Source organism: Acanthaster planci, linkage group LG19 (assembly GCF_054643075.1).
Source record: "Acanthaster planci isolate LZ-2023a linkage group LG19, COTS_SCS, whole genome shotgun sequence".
Lineage (NCBI taxonomy): Eukaryota > Metazoa > Echinodermata > Asteroidea > Valvatida > Acanthasteridae > Acanthaster > Acanthaster planci.
In genome coordinates, this window is record NC_141795.1 from 3,741,115 (window position 1) to 3,763,144 (window position 22,030).

The 22,030-nt window shown below is 40.1% G+C and overlaps 3 protein-coding genes across 5 annotated transcripts; 2 read left to right on the forward strand and 1 right to left on the reverse strand.

Annotated features, from left to right (window-relative positions):
* Nucleotides 1-485: 485 nt before the first annotated feature.
* LOC110973998 (small COPII coat GTPase SAR1B-like) lies at nt 486-10,811 on the forward strand. The gene is made up of 6 exons (XM_022225281.2): nt 486-629; nt 3,446-3,516; nt 4,868-4,987; nt 5,283-5,452; nt 5,711-5,842; nt 6,456-10,811. The coding sequence occupies exons 2-6, from the start codon at nt 3,474-3,476 to the stop codon at nt 6,567-6,569; spliced, it is 579 nt and encodes a 192-aa protein (XP_022080973.1). The 5' UTR covers nt 486-629; nt 3,446-3,473; the 3' UTR covers nt 6,570-10,811.
* A 549-nt stretch (nt 10,812-11,360) lies between these two features.
* Nucleotides 11,361-16,636, forward strand: polb (DNA polymerase beta). Of its 2 annotated transcripts, none has more exons than XM_022226393.2 (9): nt 11,361-11,718; nt 12,223-12,361; nt 12,663-12,796; nt 13,529-13,578; nt 14,089-14,140; nt 14,527-14,725; nt 15,119-15,205; nt 15,345-15,552; nt 15,665-16,636. In XM_022226393.2, the coding sequence occupies exons 2-9, from the start codon at nt 12,272-12,274 to the stop codon at nt 15,757-15,759; spliced, it is 915 nt and encodes a 304-aa protein (XP_022082085.1). In that variant the 5' UTR covers nt 11,361-11,718; nt 12,223-12,271; the 3' UTR covers nt 15,760-16,636. The 2 variants fall into 2 exon arrangements, with proteins under 2 accessions (XP_022082085.1, XP_022081914.1); XM_022226222.2 differs by having other exon boundaries at nt 11,363-11,718; nt 12,237-12,361.
* pbld (phenazine biosynthesis like protein domain containing) lies at nt 16,598-21,983 on the reverse strand. 2 transcript variants are annotated; one of them, XM_022226499.2, is made up of 8 exons: nt 21,582-21,983; nt 21,295-21,394; nt 20,794-21,002; nt 20,131-20,160; nt 18,823-18,914; nt 18,028-18,224; nt 17,744-17,806; nt 16,598-17,391 (listed from the first exon to the last, which is right to left on the reverse strand). In XM_022226499.2, exons 1-8 carry the CDS (start codon nt 21,711-21,713, stop codon nt 17,279-17,281), a joined length of 936 nt encoding a protein of 311 aa, XP_022082191.2. In that variant the 5' UTR covers nt 21,714-21,983; the 3' UTR covers nt 16,598-17,278. The 2 variants fall into 2 exon arrangements, with proteins under 2 accessions (XP_022082191.2, XP_022082276.2); XM_022226584.2 differs by lacking the exon at nt 18,823-18,914 and adding an exon at nt 19,542-19,630.
* Between the last annotated feature and the right edge of the window lie 47 nt (nt 21,984-22,030).

Genomic DNA, 22,030 nt, shown 5'->3' on the forward strand with positions numbered 1-22,030 from the left:
GTACATGTACCGATTACACCCATTCACTGATGTAATGTGTTTTACATTTATTCTACACTGTTTCAAAGGTAAGAATCCTGAGTCATATATTTTTGTAGCTTTCCGCTTTGCAACAAGAAGTTAACTGTTAACTTTGTTGCCGTGATGTAAAGCCCACACCTTTTCAGCTCCCGCTCATCTCGCTTTTGATAGCACCCGTTGTTTTTTTCATAGTGGTTTCCCGATCTGTGAGCCGATCGTTTATCCAAAATAGACTCATTGACTGTCACCATTGGTTAGACTTTGCACTGCAAAACGCCGTTTTATTGTAAAAAATTCGTCGTGTGAATGGATTATATTCATCTGATATTTCAGAAAATCTATATTAATTTTGTTTTTACGTATTTATTTTAAGATACGGAGCATTTAAAATTGAAAAGGGGGAATTTTACTATTAAATTATGAATTCCAACTAGCCAATGATACGCATTCTTTGATAAAAAGGTCGGGTGCCTTTTTTAATGACGTAAATTTCGCAGACTTCATTTCAGTGGTCTCGGGTGCCTTCTAGATCTCAAAACACTCTGCTCTAATGTTAGTATTATCAGTATAGTTTTAGTGTTCGGCCGCGCATTATTTTGTTAACATCGGTAAGTATTCTTGTTATTCGCCTAACTGTTGCGTAGGGTGTGAAACAGTGCCTTAAGAACGGGTATAGCAACGATCTGACGATTGGTAGCCGACTATCAAGACGGTGTCACGGTCATGACGTGTCGTGCCTCACGCACGTACGGGTCCGGTCGTCCATCATGTCAAACATGTCAGATGGTTTCTATCAATATGCCACGATGTATGTGCATCATGTCCATGGCATGTAGTTTTGTACTCGCCTAGCAAACAAGGCTACATTCATCGTAACTATACAGCAGGGAGGCATGTGCCTATAATCATGACAAATTATCGTCATTGAGCTATTGTCATAATCATATAATACATGGGCTGATCTTCATGATCTAATTTAGTCGTGGAGGGAAAAAAAATGATAATACTTTAATACTATAGTGCATGGTTATTTTTGATCCCAGGCGACTTGGGGAAAAAGTCCCTTTTAGGGGGACATTCTTTTTGGGGGACTGATGTTTTCCCCAAGTAAAGGGAATTTTCCAAATCTAGGGACAGTCCCTGTTGTGATATGTGCCTCTACTGACAGTCATGACAGTGGCGTAAAGTGTGGAACGTCCATGTATGTAGACCTATATATGGAACTCTTTCCAAATTTACCCACAGGTTAATGCTTCCTACCAGAATTGGTCAGGAACACCGAAATCCTTATATGCATGGCACAAGCTTTTATTTCCAGATTTATTTCGGTAAATCCTGGGAGGGAAAGAGTTCCATGTACGGATGCCAGTAATTATTTTGTACGGTGACCTATTAGCCGTCAGAAAGCGAAAATGTGTCCAGAAAAGTTCAATTTAGGAGGGAAAATACCAAGTCGTTTACTTAGAAAACACTTAGAAAGTTTCAGACCAGTCTCGTAGGGTTTGTGCACAGGGCATCGAGCGGCATCCGTATATGGAACTCTTTCCCCAGTGAAAAATTGGGCAGAAAGTAGCTCTGCCCATGAACACTTCGAAGTCACCATAGAGTGCCAAGTACGTGTACATCTAACACAGAAAATCAGAACTTACTTCCATCCTTCTTGATGAAAGTCTTAAAACTGAAGGTTTTACCAAGCATTTGTATAATTCTGAACACAACTGGATAGTTATTTTGGTAGATTTTGCGATTTCAAACTGATTTTGGTAAGGGTGTTAAAGTAAAACCTTTCTCAGACTGGTTACTTTTAGATCAAGTAAAATTCCTCCCTGTAAGTTTTGCCATTTTTTGAGCAGATAAGGCCCTTGTCAAGGGACTTGTATTTAGTTCTGTCTACTACTTAGTGGTACTTGTACATTATCATTGACATACGTGATTTGCACAGCCTCCAGGTGGAATTATTGTTTGATATAAACATCTGAAACCATAAGCATGATAAAAAAGATGTAACCAATAAGACAGTTAAATTCCCAGTTATTTAAAACTGAGTAAGATGGATTACTGTTACATCACTCAAAGTAGTCTTTATTGACATTGTGAGCTAAGTAAACATAGCATCTGCATCAAGCACAGTGTGCCTGTTAACATTGGATCTTTGCTGGTGGTGTGTTGCCAGCACTGTGCATGGCCCACTAATTATAATAAGAAACCCTGTGTAGATTATTTTGAAACTTCACAGACAGGGTTGATGAAAATCACAATTAAAAAAAAATTAATAATATCAGATTTTTATTCAAATTAATTTTTGTGGAAGTCGATCTTTGTATAAGTTGTCCAGAAGGCTTTTGGTTTTTGAAGTTCAAGACATGATGCCATGTAATTACTAATGGACCAAGTGCTGACTGCTGGTGTTAAGTTTATTGTACATATATGTTGAACTGTTTATTTCCAATCAAACAAGTTTTCTAAGTCCAGTTACCTGCTGAAATACCACAAACTCTTGGTACGAATAAACTGTTTATGCAAATTTCAAGTGTTAGACAAGATGATTACAGATCAGTGTCTTGCTTCTTCAATTGGGATAAAACTCCTGTACTTGGTCACACATGACATGCCTTATGTAACATGTTGAGAGACTTTATTGAATAAGTACACATCTTTGGTGTTCCAAGTTTCATGATATTTGGCAATACTGCTTTCCATAATACCGGTATTTGGCATTACTGCTTTGAATGGAATGGCTATTGAATTCCATAAATACATGTACGTGCTGTCATACAAAATGGAGAGTGGTGTACATGTATGTATATCAGGTGCACATGTACATGTATAAGTCAAATAAGTGTAAAGAGAAACATTATACACAAAATGACCCAATTCTGGTTGTGTGGGAAGTGTCTTAAAGGTATCAGTATATTAAATTCAGCCATTTCTTCATTTCAAATACCCAAAAGAACTTAAGGTTTCTTTAACATGATTTTTTTTTACGATTTTGTATTTTTGAAGTAATTTAAAAACAACCTTGTTCACAGATGTACGTGTACTCTCTTAACCCTTACCATCCTCAGTCCTCCAAAATCCTCTGGGGCAGTTTTGGACAATTTTGTATGATTGAGCCTGAATTGCAAAAAGTGGGGCTGATTGTGAAGGAGGCATTGTTTCAAGGTCTTGGATTTAACGTTGGGTTGTTCACGGTGTGCCATGCATAAATTTATACATTGATTAAATGTGAAATCATAATGCTCCAGTATACCATTAGCGCTGCCTCAACATAATGACCGGAATTGCAGAGGGATTTTAAAGTATTTTCATGGATTGAGCTAAATTTAGTTTTAGTGGCCCCCCACGGTTTTCTGTTGCAACAAATCTCCCTTAGCCTTTAGTTGCATATAATATTCCTTATTTGTATTTTCCTGTCTGTTTTAAGATCGGAGGCTTAAAATCAGAAGTTCATCATGTTCCTTGTAAATTGGTTTACGGATGTGCTCGCTATGTTGGGTAAGTACAATTTTCAAACCAGTGATGGAATCAGTCATGATCCAAATAAATCACAGAGTCCCTGAAAGGATTTGCAACCAGTCAACATTAATGCTTTTTTTTATAGGTTAGTGTATTTCCTGGTTATGGTAATCTGTGTGTAATGAGACTTTCCACAGGCAAGATACATGCAGAACAATCCGTTGAGAAGAAAGTCATTAAGCAAATATGTATAATAATGATTTACTGTTTTAACAAGGTTGGTTCACACAATAATGGATACATGTACCAAAATACCTAACTGTACTTGTGAGACTGTCATTTTGAGTATTTAGGGAGTCTCAGCACTCCAGTACCCTTTTAAATGCTACATTTTGCAACCTGCATTCTCGAGATATTTTTAACCAACACAGTCTGTTGTGCACATACTAGCATTCTCTGCCAGTTCCAAGTGGAAAAAGCCTACATTATACACTTCCCTGATAAAGATATTTAGTCTCCATCTGCCCTGAAGGATACCTTTCATTAGTCACTCGGTAAAATGCACATCAATCAGCTAGGTATTGTTACTAGACTGTGTGTCTGTGCAGAAATTGAGGGTACCAGCAGATGATGTACATGAAACATTCGAATCACACACTACTGTGACAGCAAAGGCTGACTGGTAGATTAGCATGTAGTTGAGTTAGAATGACCTTTCAGCCTACTGGTACATGTCCTTCACAAGCTGTGTTCACCGTTGTTGTTAGTGTGAAACAGCTGAAAAGACAAACACCGAGAGGCCTATTTTCTTGAATTTTACAAACCAGCAGTGACTTGGATGCTCTGTTTTTCACTGCCTTGCAAGTCAGGACACTCATTTTCAAAAATTTAAAGTCCAAAACCCTGCCTTTGCCTACATGTATGTTTTGGCTGTTTTTTATTGGAGGCTGTATCATACGTTCATATGTGGGCTCAGGTGGCAAATAAACAGTGCTTAAAGTGTCAAAGGTTCGCATCCTTCCTTAATGTTTTCAAGTCAGAAGTGAATCTTGCTGCTTGAGGTTATTTCACACAGTACAGGTACATGTATATATGTCAAATGGTCTCAGTGGTCTTAAGCCTTATTTGCTGTATAGAGTACCAAAGTGACTACGTCACATGGCCAATCTTGAGTGTAAAAGGCATTAGCACAAGAACCAGCACGTGAACCAACACTCTCGTGTATTCCAGTCGTTTGTATGGCATTTACTGGTTCTGAATGACATCACACTTTGGTGCTCCATACCACTGAGGTGTCTAGCTCTGAGCATTTCTGGAAATTGTACAGCGGCATTTACTGTCATCCAAGGTGTGTGAATACCGATAGTTTTTCATTTTTGGGCTCTTGCAGGCTTATGGAAGAAGAGCGGGAAGCTTGTGTTTCTTGGGTTAGACAACGCCGGCAAGACGACGTTACTACACATGCTGAAGGATGGCAGGATGGCACAACACGTTCCAACGTTACATCCTAGTAAGGGGCTCCGTTACATCTGAGATGCTGTCAATGGTGTACTCATGCTGAGTCCATTTCAGAGAGACCGCTTAGCATAATTATTTGCTTAGCAAATGTCAGCTGGGAACCGATTACAAAAATACACAGTGTTGACATGTTGGCTAGTATCTTGCAATTTGTGGACTTTTGTGTTCCTTCCATTTTTTATGTTTTTGTTCCAGAGCATTGCCTGGATTGCAAAAAGTATTTGCATGGGGTTGAATTACGTATCATTTCATCATCATGTGTTGTCTTTCCTTTTGTCGTTTTCCAGCATCAGAATCATTAAGCATGGGGTCGTTATCTTTCACAACCTTTGACCTGGGTGGCCACGAGCAGGCGCGGCGAGTGTGGAAGGACTACCTGCCTGCGATCAACGGCATTGTGTTCCTCATAGATGCCGCCGACCCCACCAGATTTGCTGAGTCAAAGGCAGAACTTGACGTAAGCTTTCCTCACTGGAAGAAATTGTAAAATCCCATCTCATGGAGTCTCACACCCAACAAGCAGTGCCTTGTAATCGAATGCACTTCCAAATAAATTTCCTTTTAAATCATGTGAAAACTATACCGAATTGAAAACGATGTGTTATTACAAGTAGAAAGAATTCACATTTCCAGTTGGCCACTCAGTGCCATCAACCATTTTTCAAGAAATCCGCCTCTATTATGCCCAAATTGAAGGGTCCTTTGCATTTTTCAGGGTCTGTTAACAGACGAGTCTGTGGCCAACGCCCCAGTACTGATCCTGGGCAACAAGATTGACATCCCCACAGCTTGCAGTGAAGATCACATTAGAGATTGTTTCGGCCTCATTCAGCAAACGACAGGAAAGGTATTGAACACCGGCGTCTGAAGAACTCCACCCCAATCGCTAGGATTCTTCTTTAATTCTATAAAAAACCCCGCCACTGTGCAGAAAATCGTTCAAAGGGCACAGTCTTTCTAAACTTTCAAGCAGCATCAAGCCCTGTGTAAAGGAATAGGCACTGTGCTTTAACTTCCTCAGTTCTATAAAATCCTCTGAGACTTCCTGGGGGACTTTGAAGGATCTTGAAGAGTTAGCGTTAATGTAGAACCCTATATGTCTCAAAACTCTAACCTAACCCCATCAGTTAGGCTCAGTTTTTATGGACCCTCGGCAACTTGCTGTCCCATAAAGAACCATCAGCTGAGAACTGAACACAGTTTCATGGAATCTCTACTCAAGTGTGAAAGTTCTAGCACTAAAATTAAAGCATTAAAATGCATTAAAATGGTTGGCAAAGTATGTTGACCAAGTACATCCTCTGACTTTAATCATGAAATCACTTGATTCCAACTTGGAAGCATTGATCATTTCGATTGTTTTAAACCCAAAGATCTAAGGAGGCAAGTCTGGTTGCTGTTCAAATAAGGAACACTTTTTGAAAGGAATAATAAAAATTTCTTTGTTTCTTTCCATTCAGGGAAACATACCTCTAAAAGACTTGCCGGGTCGCCCCGTTGAGTTATTCATGTGCAGTGTCCTCAAGCAACAAGGCTACGGCGAAGGCTTCAAATGGCTGGCACAGTACATATAGTACCTCCATCTGATCTAGGATAACTCATAGGATTTTTGTAAGTTAAGAAAAAAAACCAAAACGAATGAACTTGTTATATGCGATTGAACTTCCAAAACGACAACAAGTGGAGACTGCTCCCTAAGGGGAAAAAAGGAACGGTCGTCTGCCTGAGCCTTGAAGCTCAAACATGAGACCAAGCGACTTGAGGGAAGTGGGTGCTGTTTGTGTCGTCTGGTCAAATGGTTCAGCGTTTTTTTGCAAAGACTGAATGACTATATTTTAAAGATGCATCGAGGAGAGTGGGATAAAAAAAAGAAAGCATTACAAATTCTTCACTGGTAATTTGGGCTGATGAATACGCTCTATGGACATTTATGTATCCATCGAAAAAAAAAAAGCAATGCCTGATTTTGACTGCAAGTGCCGTGCTTCATGGGAGGTCAACCCGGGAGACAATGCTTTGAGCTGGATGTGTTGCTGCCATTGTAACACTGGAAACGTAGCACTACAGCCACGCGTCCGGTAGACCTGCTTCATCTTGCGGACCTGCTGCATCCTGCAGACCTGCTTCATCCTGCAGATTTGGATCATCCTGCAGACCTTCATTCCATTCGCTCGATTCACTCTGCAGACCCATTTCATTCTGAAGAACTGCATCGTTGTGCACATTTGTTTCACTGGCGTAATTCGCATGTCAACCTCGCATCCTGGGAGTAACAGGTGTTATTTCATCTGACCCTCACATGGATGCGTCGGAGGATAGTGCTTCCTAGGATTTTTGGGGGGTTTACGGAGGGGATGGGGTTTGGTTAATGAGATATGACCTTTCTTTTTTTTTTACCCGCAATGGTAGCTGCCGCGATTGATCTACTAAAAGTCATGCGTGTGATTTGCACCTGAGAGAAGAGACCATTTCCAGTACATTAATATTTGCACTTTGCTGAGTATACAAGAGTATTGCTTAGTAAGCCAGAAAGCAGGTTCAGTACTTTTGATTTCCATGTATATGCAAATTGGCCAAGTGATTTTTGCCTGTTCAGTAGATTTATCTAAGTTCGCCCAGCTGAAGGTGGCATTTCATGGGGGTCAGTCTGTCATTTGGGAATTCAGCATAGCTGTCTTTGAAAAGAATTTACCGCCAGTGGCTTCGATCTGAGCTTGAATTGCATTGTAGGTCAACATTCCGATCTCAAGGCTGTTGCTATTTTAACTTCCCCCAAATGAAGGGTTTTTCAGGAAGGAGCATCCCCCAAATGAAGGGTTTTCAGGAAGGAGCATCCTGCTGAACCGTTCTACTGCTCCCACTTAAAGACATTTGTTCACAGTTACAGATGGTCTCACTTTTTAAAACTGTCTTGTTCGAATGCTTGCATATAATTGGTCCTTGAGGGTATTCAGGAAAGGGGACTTTTTATTAAAAAATCCAAGGTGTGTTAGTGTACACTTTGCTTAACCCTAACAGTCCTTCACCTTTTGGAGGATTGAGGACTGTTAGGGTTAAGAAGCGTCAGTTTCAGGAAAAAAATGGTACAATAAACATGCACCTGTTCCATAGGTTTTGAAATGGGTTGATGTTATTGTTGCTTTTTTAGTGAAACACAGTGAAAAAGCAACAGAAAGTTGGCGAGGTGGTTTGTAGGAAATGAGACTAGTTTTGCAGAGATAAAATTAATTTGCCACACATAATGCAGTACCCGAATGATTTTTGCAACTCCTGTACGTCTGAAAATTGAGGAATGAGAGACAAATTGATAATTCTCCGTCACTGCGATACTTTGATTCATCAGCAAGGATCAGTAAAGTCTTTTATGTATTTGTTCGTAATGTATGCAAAAAGTCCTCTGTGTATTTATTTTTATGTTGATGGCATAACGTTATGCAGGCTTGTGAACTTTAGCCAAAAAAAAAAACACTCTGATCGTCATGTGCATTTTAAATGTTTTAAGTTGGTTGTCAGTTGTCCGATAATATTTCGGCCCTTTGTTCCGCTGTTGGATGTGGATGCTTTCATGTACTAGACTGATATTGTTATACACCTGCGCTGTACAGAGCAACAGTAAATTCCAGATTTAGGCTTATCAATGATAAGAATGGATCAAAGTGCAACTTTTTCAAAGTCTGTTCTGCAGACCGTACTTCTTTCAGAGCTAGTTAAGCTAACACCAGGTATTGAAAAGCAGTAAAATTGCAGCCTCATTCAAAAACGGAGTATTTTCATCATTGGACCGCCTGTTTTTGTCAAAATAAAGAAATGCTATACTGGTAATCCACTAGACCGCATGTGTATGTCTGACATTATTGCTTGTAAATCATCAAATCATCAATCAGATCATTTCCTCAAGGAAGCTCGTTTTGATACTGTCATGCACACTTTGTATAGCTTGTTAGCAGGTGAATCAGTTCTAATAATCAGTAACATTTCATTATTAAATGACTGCCAATCGCCAAACTCTCATTTTAACACACTGTTCCTGGCATGTATCTGTTACAGTTTGAGTGTGCTGTCATAATGTAGATGTTGCATCTGTGAAGAAAAACCAGAAAAACAAAAAGACACGGGCATACCTGTAAATTCAAGCATTGCTAGCCTGCATGGTGTGAACATGCATCATGTGGTTCAAGCAGAATCATGTAAATTCATTTCAGTTAACAATTAGGCAAATTTATTCGGCAAAGTGGGCATTCAGACGTTACGTGTATGGAATGTTTTCAGTATTGTGAAATTCTGCTTGTGTGAAGCTTTGTGCTGTTTAAATGCATGTACATGTAGTTGAATCTGTACAAATCTGCCATGAGTCAAACTTTGGCTCTTAAATGTTTGTTCACATCGCATGAACCGCTGTACTTGTAGATATGGTTTGAACTGTTACCAGAAAGACTTTGTGATTTTCATTTTTGCATAAAAACCAGTGAGGGTGGTTTGCAGATCAACATTGAGGATGGTGATAGACTGGCTCCTTGCCCTGGTGTTATTTCAAATAATGGAACAAAATTTTTGGAATCGACATTTGATGAGATAAGCCCTGAAAACCATAGGGGTGCCCTACGTTTCCAACAATATGCCATATCTTTTCAATTAAATTAAAGAGAGTAGTGAAAGGGCATCAGCCAGGGTACATGTATGATTACACAGTTATCTGGTCTCAATATGCAGATTTTTTTCCAACCTTGGCCGTGCTCATTAGATCAGCAACCTGATCATCCGTGCTGGGGTTCATACTTGGACTTAAAGTGTTTCCTAGCCCAGTTGATGTAATGTTTTGTCCTACTGACGGATGTGTTCTCAAGTACTGTTGACAATCTCCACCTGTACTGAGCTTCATACTTTTCGTTTGACAAGTCATGAATGTTTTATTTTAATTTTTATTGTTTATTTTCTTGATATTGTATGCCATGTATGTTTTTCCAAATGATTGTTTTTATGAGTAAATTTATTGCATGCTGACACAATTACTTTAAAATTTCTAATTGCCTTGAATTTAGTATGTAATCCTTTTGTCCTTAGTGTGTAGATGTAGAATGTAATAATTTTGTTGGTATAAAAGTCTCCATTGATGTTGTGACAGTGAACAGTCAGAGGCAATTTGTAAGGGCACATCCACCTATATTGGAAACTTGGTGAATTTTTTGACTGTCCGTGATCTGCTTCATGTTGAGATTGATCCCGCCTCATTTCCTTGTCAGCTTCTCCCAGTGAGGTTTTGGATCTAACCCCATCGCTCTTCCAACCATTCATGCAGTAGATGCATTCTTGGTAGTTTATGTCAGTGCTATTTTAGTGACAGCTCTTTGCTATAAATAACTTTATGCAGGAATAGTGGGCAGAGTGAGAGGTTCAAAAACAAGCCAGTAGGAGCGGTCAGTGTTATCCTCTGCGTACAAATTTCTGTATATATTGAGATGCCCAAGCAATCTATCAAAATGGAGAACAGACCGTGCTCTTTTAATAGTTGCGGGGGAAAAAAATTATGACTCATTTTGTGGGATCATATTGCATATGTGCTGCTTTATTCTACGTTTTTTAGGGAAAAAAACTGTTTTGTGATCAGACTCGGATAAAAAAGTGCACTCGATGTAATGGCCATTTTATACACTACATTAGGAGCAAGGGAAGTTGCAGAATTTTTAAAGGTCTAGTAAAATGTTTTTGTTTTGTTTGTTGCTGTTTTCTTTTCTTAAAAATATGTATGTATGTAAATTAACAAAGAACGGCAGATTTGCCGATTGGAATTGGAACAATAAAATGTCAGTAATATTGCAGCCTTGTATTGTGCGGTTTATGGGAATATGTTATTATTGGAACATGGAATGAAGCTTGTGAAATCTGTCAAAATCAGTGAAATGACCCCTTTGTGTCTGTGCACTTGGGCAAGTCAAGCGGAAGGTATTTTTGATTGAGCCTGTCGTAGCAAAAGGAGGGTTAGAAAAGATCGAACTCAAATTTCATTCTGAACTTATTACATCTGGGGTACTGAGTTTTGGTACACAGAAATAAAATCAAATCAATCCGCTCATAAATTGACTCCCGTCGCCCACCTAGCTCTAGGACAGATTTTACTGTTTTGGCCAGTGCACCGTGCCGCTGACGAGCACAGCCGAAAAGTAGTACCATAGAGGGCGCTATATTCGAAACAGAGACACATTCACATGTACAGCGCACATGTTGATAGGAGCTTTGAGAAGAAACCGACGGATCGAGCCCAGCGCGTGCGTGAAGAGTGAATGCATGCTCGCTAGTGCATGACGCCTGCGCGGTGCACTGACGCAACATGTACTAGTTGTACATGTACGCGCGGTCGGTCGTACAGTACATGTACGGATTAACCAAAGCACGTTGGACGTTCGAGTATGCGTCCCACGTGCTTGGATTAATCCGTACTGTACGACCGCCCGCACGCCCGCATTCATTTCGTACGCGTATGAAGACTGAAACCTATTCTCTTTTCATATTATTGCACACAAAGGCAAGGAGGGAAACAGTCTCTCGTACGCGTGACATATGCATACGTACCTAGCCCGTACGGCAAGGCACAGTGCAGACGCGTTCACCTTTGTTGGTGTTGTGTGTATTTTCTGCCCAATTGAAATTCATCGAGAGTCACAATGAGTAAACGCAAAGCTCCACAAAATGACAATCCAAACAAAGATCTGGTGGATGTTCTCTCTGGTAAGGAAACATGGTGTATTAAGTTCAAACATGGTTCAAACTGCTGCTCAGTCAGTCTGGACTTATGTGTAATATGAAACGTAACGTTTTACCAGTTTCGTGAAAAGCGTGTGAGGCTAGTCATGCTAGTAAATGTTATCGTTATTATTATATTATTATTTATGCATGCCATTTCTTTTCCATCACATACAAGTTGGGAATAGGAGAGGCAAAAGCGATAACAATCACTGTGGCCAAAGACCTGCCTATCCTCATGATCATCAAGTTGTGTACAATAAATAAAAATACTGGGCCCTTAAAAAGTATTTGAAGCCAAAAGTTAGAACTTATAAATATTTAAATATAAAAGAAAAAGAATGACTGGAAATGAATAAAGATAATGTATGCAGTTGAAAAAAAATTGAATACATGTGGCCGAATACACATAAATGAGCGAGGGCACTGTTCACTTGAGAACTCAGTTTCTTAAAATTAAATTGGAAATTGTGATTTCACGTGTCCAAGTTGTTCCATAACAGAGTTGGCCAACTATGAGAAGAATGTAACCAGACAGATGCATAAGTACAATGCCTACCGCAAAGCCGCGAGCACCATCGCCAAATACCCCGAAAAAATCACCAGTGGCAAGGAAGCCAAGAAACTGGTAAGTTTGAGAGACATGGTACTTGAACTTGAAGTACTTTCTGAACAGTAAGGCACTACTCGGTAGGCCTTACTGGCTCCTCACTTTTGATTGGTTTCGTACGCCTTGGCATTATAAAAGCAGCCCAGCAATAACATGATAACCCTCTGTTTTTACTTTCTCAATCAAATCTTCCCCAAAAATCCATAACAACAGACTACATATATTAAACTCCCCTGACTTATTGTTTTTGGAGTGTGTAACCCACTTTTTTGGACACTGGACAAACACTGATGTTTGCCATTTGCCTGCTGTTTGATAGGATGGTGTTGGGGAGAAAATTGCCAAAAAGATTGATGAGATTCTAGCAACGGGCAAGCTGGAGAAACTGGAGAAGATCCGAGCAGATGACACAAATGTCGCCATCAACCTGATGACAAGAGTGACAGGAATTGGGTCAGTGGGGGAAAAAGGGATTCAGAGAAATGTTGGAAATACTCTGAAAGAACATAATTAACCTAATCCCTAAATAATACTAAAAATTGCTACTTTGTTGTAAAATGTAGCACTCAGTGCTGTTGCTTGTATAAGGACATGAATTCATTGCTTTCTGAAGCCATAAAATACAATAAATAAGACAATGTACCATTCAGTGCTGTGGCACTAAGAATACATGACTTCATTGTTCTCTGTACGAGTAACAATGGAAGTGCCCTAGCCAGAAGTAATTATTTGTAGCACTAGGTCCTTCAGGCTCAGACTACTATGTAGTATTTTGTAGGACTGAGTCCTGTAAGCCAAATGATATGCCAGGCAGTTAGGGTTAAATAGACTTTCCTTTAACCCCATCAGGAAAACAAACTTATAACTCAGAGATGTGTTATACAAGTAATAATCAGCCTGGTGGTGTGTCGTTATTGATGCACAAGTTGTGACAAAGATACTGAGAAATGACATCAGAACTCATGCAAGTACCTTCTTAAATACAACAGATGTAAATGTGTCGTATTGCCCTAGACTTTTGCCAACGATGCTTGAAATTTATGTGAAGCATTCCGCCCACAGAAAGAATTGTTTATTTAGAAACACAAAGAAGGTATTGTGGTGTACTGAGGGAATGTTTCTCTACTGGTTTGCTGTGTGCTGGTGTTTGGAAAGAAAGCAAGTGACATTTTTTGTTATTTTCAGCCCAGCTGCAGCGAGAAAACTGGTTGACGATGGCATCACAACAATAGAAGGTAACAACATGCTCTGTTTGGATTCAGAAGAATGATCCAGCCCCATTTACCTCCTGTCTGCCCAGATCTGCTCTGCTCTGTTAAATTGATAGAATTTCAGTCAACACTAACTGCAGAGGGCCATGGCTGGTGTTTAAATATCCAGTGCATTGAGTAATGCCACAAGATCTACTGTTGCATTTTGTTGCATTTTATCAGGATGGCTTTCTATTGTGTTGCATTTTGTTGCATTAAGCAGGGTTCTCATTTTTACAATGTTGTATTTTGTTGCACTCAGCATGGGTGGAAATTCTGTTTGGTTGCATAAAAAGCAGTGTTCCCATTACAACTGTATTGCATGTTGCATTCAGCGTGGTTCTCATTCCTACCATGTTGAATTTGTAGAAATTAGCTGAGAAAATAAAATGGTAATTTATAGGGTGAATCAAATGACATTACTGAAGAACTGCTATAAAAATTGGACACCTTCCTTCTCAGCTGTTGAATGTTGAATTTCATTTCTTTTGACAGAGCTGAGGAAACATCAAGACAAGCTCAACCACCACCAGAAAATTGGACTCAAGTATGAAATCAAAGTTATGAAGTTATTTTCTTAAAAGTGAAAACCATTTAACAGAGTGTTGACAGATCACTTTTGCCTCTTTCCCAATCAGCTCAGTAGCCTCTTCCACCTAAAACATTAAGGCTGACCTTTCCCAGATTTTGGCTTTGAATTTCCCCCTAAAGCCTTGGAAATATGCACCTCATATTAGGGTGACTGAAAACATGTATATTCAAAACAAGTGCCCAAAACTTGCCCAAACAGGCGGCTAAAAGTTGCCCATACTCAAAACGAGACGTTAACAATGCCTCCAAAGTCTGACTAGATTCTATAACCCTGTTCGAAATGAATGTACATAACACAACTTGGCTGTGAGTTGACTGAAGGAGTGTTTTTGCCTCTGCCAGGCATTTTGAGGACTTTGAGAAGCGTATCCCCCGCCCAGAGATGGAGAAACTGGAAACGTTTATCAAAGCCCAGGTAGAGGACCTAGATCCGGACTACATCGCAACGATCTGCGGCAGCTACAGACGGGGAGCTGCATCAAGTGGTGACATTGATATCCTGCTAACACATCCAGAATATACCTCTGCTGATGAAAAACAGGTCCGGAACCTGAAATTTAGCCTTGAAGAACCTCAGTCAGGTTCCGAAAACTTTGTTCATACAATAACTCAATCTCTGAGTTGTGGCATAGTAACATTTTTCGAATTGTTTTTCGTGAAAGTTTCACTGTGCTTTTGTTTGTTACTTTTGAAAGAAACAATGTAAGGTTTGGAGTTATTGAAGGCAGCCTAAATAGTAGTGTTCAGAGCTGAGCAAGATTGTCATTATGCCCATTATTTTCAAGACGCTCGGTGGAGCTAATTAAAAGACTACTCTCCGAGACAAACAGCCTTCGTGCAAGCTTTGGTCATATCAATAAAGTTCAAGCAAGGTGTGAGAAAATTGTCCGGTTAATGGTTAATGTTTTTTTGTTTGCCCCTTTTTTCTAAACAGCCTGAACTGCTTCTCTCAGTTGTAAAGCAGTTGGAGAAATCTTCCCTTGTAACTGACACCATCTCACTTGGCGAAAGCAAATTCATGGTAATCATATTTTTCAATTTTTTAAGTTGGGTTCCCCTGATGGTTTATTTTATGATTAAAAAAAGTAATTACCTTTTCTACAGGGCCATATTAAGACCGTCCATTACACAATTTCATCAAAAGCCTTTGTTCTTTCCAGGGGGTGTGTCAGTTGCCAGCAGAGGAGGAGGATGAGGAGGACCATCTCTTCCGACGCATCGATATCCGACTTATTCCCAAGGACCAGTACTTCTGTGGCACGCTTTACTTCACCGGCAGTGATATGTTCAACAAAGATATGAGGGCCAAAGCTATCGAAGCTGGTTTCACGCTCAATGAATATACTATCAGGCCCATGGGCAGCACAGGTGGGTACCAGCCAGTTTTTAAAATTTGAAGAGAGGTCACCTTGCATAGATGCCAAACATCTCTGTTTAGTTATGACAGGGTTAGTCGTACCAGTGTTTTGGTCCTGTGCAGGTATTGCTGGTGAGCCTCTACCAGTTAACAGCGAGAAGGATGTGTTTGACGTCATCGGCATGGCATACAAGAAGCCGTCGGAGCGTAACATGTAGACATGGGGAACCCAACTAACAGCCACTATTGATTGAAGCAGGGTGGTCATTCAGTGCTTTATCTAGAATAAACACAGACTGACATTTGTCTAGTCAGTGACACAGTTATTTTGACGTATCTGGAATATTCAGTGATGCAAACGTGAACTTCCAAGTATATATGAGGAATTCTCAACCCATGAATTGGAACTATGACACAGTGGCGCAAGTTTTCTAGAGACGGTTCAGGTCAGCTGGAAAAGCAAGTTGTACACGTGGATATATATAAACAATTGAGTTGAGTAAAATTGGACCATTTTAGTGCAAATGAAACATTCCACAGTGGATTGAAATTGCACTCTGTAAGTTGCCAAATTTGATTACCAATATGGTAAATGTAAGTCATGTTCAACCCAGTGGCCCGCCAGGCCCATCTCTGCGAAGAGACCACTCTGGTGCTCTGTTTAATAAGCATTAGTGTTACAAAAACCTCAGATTTGGAGAGAAAAAATGTTATAAGTTGCCATTTTTATAGGTCTTCAACCGTGTCTAAGTAGTTGCAATAGAATGTAGTTTCTGTTGTATTTTGCCAGTTGGTATTCAATTCTCAAGTGGCCTTTTTGGACCATGGGGGGACACAATGGGAGGGCGCTATTTGAAGTGGGTAAATGTGGAGTAAACAAAAGATTTACCCAAACAAAATAGCACCCTCTTGTGTCCGCCATATCAGGTACCTCATGTAGGCCGTTGCTGTTTGTGCTAGTCGTTGCCCTTTGTCATTTTGGAACAAGGAGACTTCAAGGCAAAGTTTTAAACCGAGGCTTGTGAATATGATGTTGGAATAAAGGACAGGTCAGCATTTTTCTAAGAGAAATAAACATCTGTATTTTATTTCAGAGATTTTGGTTTGCTGTTTCATTTGAAATGCCAGTGCCAGATATGCCACACAACTTTCTATGTACTACTTCATTCAAAAGAGTGGTACGAGGAAAATCAGTTGAGTTTCCCTTTCTTGAAGTATATAAATTTATGAAAATCATAACGATTATTGTAAGTTTGAGAACCGAAAGTCTAAAAGACATCCATCTTCAAACATCATCATACAACTTTGTAATATCTGATCTCATAAATATTAATTCCATTGACACAATGTAAACTTCTTTGAACAAAATACCTGAATGATTTCGCCTATTTCAGTTAAAAGGGTCTTATGTCTGCAATCACGTAAAGGGACAAATGCAATGAAGAGAAAAAAAGAAAATAGTTCTCCACAAAAAAAAGGCAAAATGGTTTATGAAAAGTAAATCTTAAAATTCAATTTAATACTCAAATTGGATGAAAATATTTGCATGGGCTGACAACCAAATCCTAACAACTGGATCATTTATCTTGGACCAACTACAATCTGCACTTCTTCATGTTTACAAGACAAGACAATGTTTGCCAAGTGTTTGATGCAATTTACCTGAAAAGCCCTAAATTAAAGTGTAAATATGAAACTTCACTATTCGGAGAAGTTTGAGGCTCACAAAGGAACTCTTTAGAGAGTAATTTCTCCCTGTAGAACTACTGTCGCTTTGCCCAGCAGATCAACGCGCCCATCATCACGCACCCTTATTTGAATATCTCCACCCCTCTTGGAACACTGACGAGCTATCAAACAAGCAAGAGAAATACATTTGATGTTAAGGGGAGCCCCTCCACATGAGACCAAACCACTTATAAATTATAACCCCAGATATTTGGGTCACTGGATGTTAATCAGAAAATTTCTATGCCTTGTGGCTCTGAGGAACTTGGAACTCCCTGGACTGGAGATGCACTGAATGGAGATTATTACTGGATATCTCCTATCAAGACCAGTGATGTAGTGCCTTGATGCGAGCCTTGGCCATTAGGTTGCCTTAAGGCTTGATTTGAGGGCCTTAGCGTTGTGACTAGAGAGTCAAAGCCCTGGCCTTGAGGATCAAAGCCTTTGCTCCAACACTGATCAAGACATTCTTACCATAGAGTTCCTTCTTGCCAAGTTGCTCTGCCCAGTAACCAGCCAAGACGGTGTGTGCAGAGCCTGATAGGAAAAAGGAAAGTCTACTGCTGTTTACTTCAACCCTCTTCAAAAACAAGTCTGAGCATAGGTTAACCCTTAGCTACACATATGCAAAATATCAATCATGGGCACAATCACCAGATCTGTTTCTGTTGTGCAGTCATGCCTATTAGTACAATTCAGTTTAGTTTGAGCGCTTACAGCACAGGAAATTCCTGGGACATTTTGTCTCCTTTTCTGACCTGTGACTGGGTCCTCGGGTAGGCCGTGCCAGGGGGCGAAATAACGGGAGACGAAATCGTACTGCTTGCCGTCGGCATCGATGGCCCCGTTGCCAGGGTTACCCTTCAGGGTGACGATGACACCTTTGACTTTGGCCTGAGGATTGGGAGCGGCCATCATGGCTCCGAAGTCGGGCTGCAGACTCTCCAAAGTTTCTCTGCGTGCACAGAAAATGAAATGATAAATGGCAGCAGTCGTTATTTCTCCATTTACGGTTTACTGGAGCTATTTGTGTTCAAAGGGAAAGCAACTAACATGTTTAACATGGCACATCTTAGCCAATTTCCTTACACTGGCGTGATCTTCATTTCCAGAAAAATCAAGGAATCTCCAATATCACATCTGCATTGTAAACTTTGCCCCTGAAACTGTTTTGAGCAGACACTGCGACAATGGGCCAATGCCAGAGGGAAAACTATATTGCCAATAAAATATTAATGTACATATATCCTATACCACTATGAAAGGCAGTGAGTTGTAAGTCGTAGTGCCCTATCATAGCAGATCCTTCAGTTTCCAAGAACATGGTCATGCATCAGGAATATAGCAACATCTTGAATCAAGACCGAGTGCACAGGAGGTTTAAAGCACATGTTCTTGGACAAACTTGGGCCCAGATTCCCAAATCAATGAGGCTTACATTGTCAGAGCAGTAGTCTGTCCGTCTACAACATAAAATGGGTACAAAATTCATTGACGATGTGGAATAATCATATCGCTGTCAAATTGGAAATTCTCGCTATATGTACATGTACCTAGTTGCAGAGTCAGGCAAGCGGAGAAGAAGTTCCTGGTTTGCTCCCAGAGTAAACTGAACATCGACAGGTGTGATAGGGCCAAGGGTAGCCTAGGATAATTGCATTGCAAGACATTAGTCTCAGAGTTTCAAATTTTCTGTGGAAAGCCCACATGAAATGCCAGAATGCCTTAAACTCAATGGAATTACTTCTGCATGCGAGACAGAACAAGGTACTGTAAAACTTTTGAGTTGTTTTGAACAAAACAGTGAGAGTGAGTCTATGCAGCTTTGTCAAATGGCACCTGATGAAGATACTGTCAGTTATCAAGATATTACCACATCCAGTTGTGGTAATATGCTCATGTTGGCTCAAAACACGTCTGGTGCCGAGTCACCATTTGGATGTATCTGCTCAACAAATAAAAAAGTCGCCTGACTCCTGTACAGTCCCTTCATGTTCCAATCTAATCTTTTGCTTCTAACTAAACTTACTATAGTTTCTCTTTTGGAAAAAACCTATGGAAAATCTTAATAGATGCACATGTACACTGTAACTAAATTGAGACGTCAACTTTGGCTTGTGATAGGACTTTCTCCCAGCAACGAGGAAATTTTAGAGAACTGTGCTTGTTAAAAGATGAGTAAGTTGCCCTGATTTTGTTTTGCAGGTTCTTCTGAACACTAGACCTCATGATAGGCAAACTCACTGAATTTTATACTGAAGTTTGACAGTACCTTGTCTCTGTATCCCTCAGCCTCAGTAGCAACTTTTTAGTCCTTTCTGAGTAATACACGTCTTGTGGCACGTGTTGACCAATAGTTACCTGCAGATGGTGTGACCATGTGATTATGATCATGTTGATGGAAAATTACAAGGTATTGCATAACATGAAAGATGAATGTTGACCAAATCATCTTGCATGTGATGATAATGGTAACCGATGATTAACAATTGATCAATGAGCAAGCGATAATCAGAGAGTGGTGATTTGACAACTATAGTGATGGCGATCGGTGAAGTGCTGCACTCGACTCTACCACAAATTTGTGGACGAGTGTATCTGAAGTCAGTTCAGTTTCAGTAGAACACCTGTCTCAGCTCACTTGAAAAAGTGACAATATAAGACTGAATGACTTCTAAAGGACTTATGTGGACTTGGGATGGATTTGCCAGCAACAACAGCATCCATGTAATATTTAGGTCAACAGAATGATCATTATTGCAAATGGAAATGTCAGTGAATGAGGGCCAGACTGTAATGGTTTAATCATAAAAATGTACTGATTAAGGAAATAATTATGAACTGTAAAAGCCACATCCTACCTGAATAAGCTGTGCTAGAGGGGCCCTATCCTGCATGACATAAAGAAAGATCAAACAAAAGTTGGTTACAACACAAATCTTTTGTTCACACTCTCATTCGATCATAATAGCTTTTGATTTTCATGTTGCTGCAATTTAGTCGTTATTTCTGGGTATTCTCAAGGCAATCAGACTCATTTGTCCTGAACTGTCACTGACTGGCAATATCCTCTCCCTAACACTCATAAATCTACCAATTTTTAGACCATTTTTTACAAAAGCATCAATTCTCATTTTTAAAGTTAGTTGTCAGTCCCTTATGCACACTCGCATGCACAGGCATGCTCTGCAGTTGTGCGGACCACATAAGTGTTGCATAATAGTTACTGTGGTCTCTAAAGATACTGTGGAGATGTGCGAAAACATCCAAATTCTTCAATAAAAATTCTCTTAATAATACAAGTCTTGAATCCTTTCAATGGGATCCCAGCGTCTTGCCGAAAAGTGTCCAATGGGAAAAAGTGTCGGCAGAAGGATGATGCTAAGGACAGACGCTATCTAGCAAACTTCTGGCGACAACTGTTCTATCATGAAGGCCTGACCAATCAATGGGAGTATGCTAATGAGCTGATAATATTTTACACCAGACACTTCTGCGTGACACCAGCCAGAAAAAAACAACACCTCTGGTGACGGCATATTCAGCGGGAAGTCCAGGCCGATGTAGGCCCCTGCCCGCCTGGCTATCAACTCGCCGCTCCTGGACTGGAATCGCACTGCATCATTGCGGTTGCCCACGACATAGAATAGCGCCGCAGCTGAAGCCAAGGTGGCATGGCCGCACAGGTCCACTTCATGGGTGGGTGTGAACCAACGAATCCTGAGGTGGGTTGCTTCAGAGAAATTACGGGGGAAAAATTTTAAAAAAAAAATATTCATCTGCAAAAAAGTTTTCTATGTCACACTATGTGTTCTTATTCCTCCTTGGTCACATTGGCTTCAAAGACGTCTGCATGTATGCACTCAACTAGATCATACTAAAAAATCATCAGATCTTATCTGAAATTTGTGATTTTTTCACGATTCATGTCGTAAGGTAAAGGCACTTCGAGAACTCTAAAGTCACAACTGCGTGATACTCCGTTAGTGATTTACAGTTCTCGAAGTAAGGTAAAGCCTAGGTACCAGTCTGAAATGTTTCGCCTGGCACAAGAGTCTGTAGATAAGCAGTTTCTGATAGATTCATCTCGGCGGCAATCTTCATCTTTGTTTCTTCAGGAATATCCTGAAAAATACAAATATAAAAGAATGATCTTTTGGCAGCTGTCGTGAAGACAGATACATAATTTCAGCGGTTCAAACATCTCTTACTACTCGTACACCAAACTAGCATAGCAACAAATTGTGTCATCAAAATGTTTTGGCCTCGGCATTTCCATTTGGTAATGGCATGTTAAGCCCGGGTTCCTCACCTCGCCGAGGCAGCAGACGGCCGCTGAATTGCCAGCAAAAGGCTTGTCGGTGAAAGCATCCACTGTTATAATAGGCAGTTTTCCCTCTCGTCCGGGAAAGACATATTTTTCAGGATTTTCGGATGCCATCATGACAGCAGAAACACATTCCCGATCCCTCGTCTCGATCGCTCGAGTGCAGTCGCCTCTTGATGCAATTCGTAAACTTGGTTAATTCCTCTGTCGTTACATCTTTGACCGAAGGCACGAGGAAACGAAACAACTCAAAATACAATTTACACTTTTTATTCCACCCAATTTAATTCTGCATTCATTCGAAAGGATTGGTAAAGTTCGACTAGCATGAAAAGCAGTAGTTATATGGATTAAAAAGATCAACTCCGGCCAAAGGATCAGTGTGTTTCAGTTTTCTTAATTTGAGAGACTTATACAACTTTAGTAAAAACGTG

What these genes read in the sequence shown, in the direction of transcription:
- LOC110973998 (XM_022225281.2), top strand. Translation starts at nt 3,474, where the DNA reads ATGTTCCTTGTAAATTGGTTTACGGATGTGCTCGCTATGTTGG. An exon ending in GGATGTGCTCGCTATGTTGG is followed by an intron (nt 3,517 to 4,867) that starts GTAAGTACAATT and finishes GGGCTCTTGCAG; the next exon opens with GCTTATGGAAGAAGAGCGGG. An exon ending in AGTCAAAGGCAGAACTTGAC is followed by an intron (nt 5,453 to 5,710) that starts GTAAGCTTTCCT and finishes TGCATTTTTCAG; the next exon opens with GGTCTGTTAACAGACGAGTC.
- pbld (XM_022226499.2), bottom strand. Translation starts at nt 21,713, where the DNA reads ATGATGGCATCCGAAAATCCTGAAAAATATGTCTTTCCCGGACGAGAG. An exon ending in TGAATATGCCGTCACCAGAG is followed by an intron (nt 20,161 to 20,793) that starts GTGTTGTTTTTT and finishes TATGTCATGCAG; the next exon opens with GATAGGGCCCCTCTAGCACA. An exon ending in TTGCCTGACTCTGCAACTAG is followed by an intron (nt 18,225 to 18,822) that starts GTACATGTACAT and finishes CTGTGCACGCAG; the next exon opens with AGAAACTTTGGAGAGTCTGC.
- polb (XM_022226222.2), top strand. Translation starts at nt 11,655, where the DNA reads ATGAGTAAACGCAAAGCTCCACAAAATGACAATCCAAACAAAGATCTG. An exon ending in ACAAGAGTGACAGGAATTGG is followed by an intron (nt 12,797 to 13,528) that starts GTCAGTGGGGGA and finishes TGTTATTTTCAG; the next exon opens with CCCAGCTGCAGCGAGAAAAC. An exon ending in CACCAGAAAATTGGACTCAA is followed by an intron (nt 14,141 to 14,526) that starts GTATGAAATCAA and finishes TGCCTCTGCCAG; the next exon opens with GCATTTTGAGGACTTTGAGA.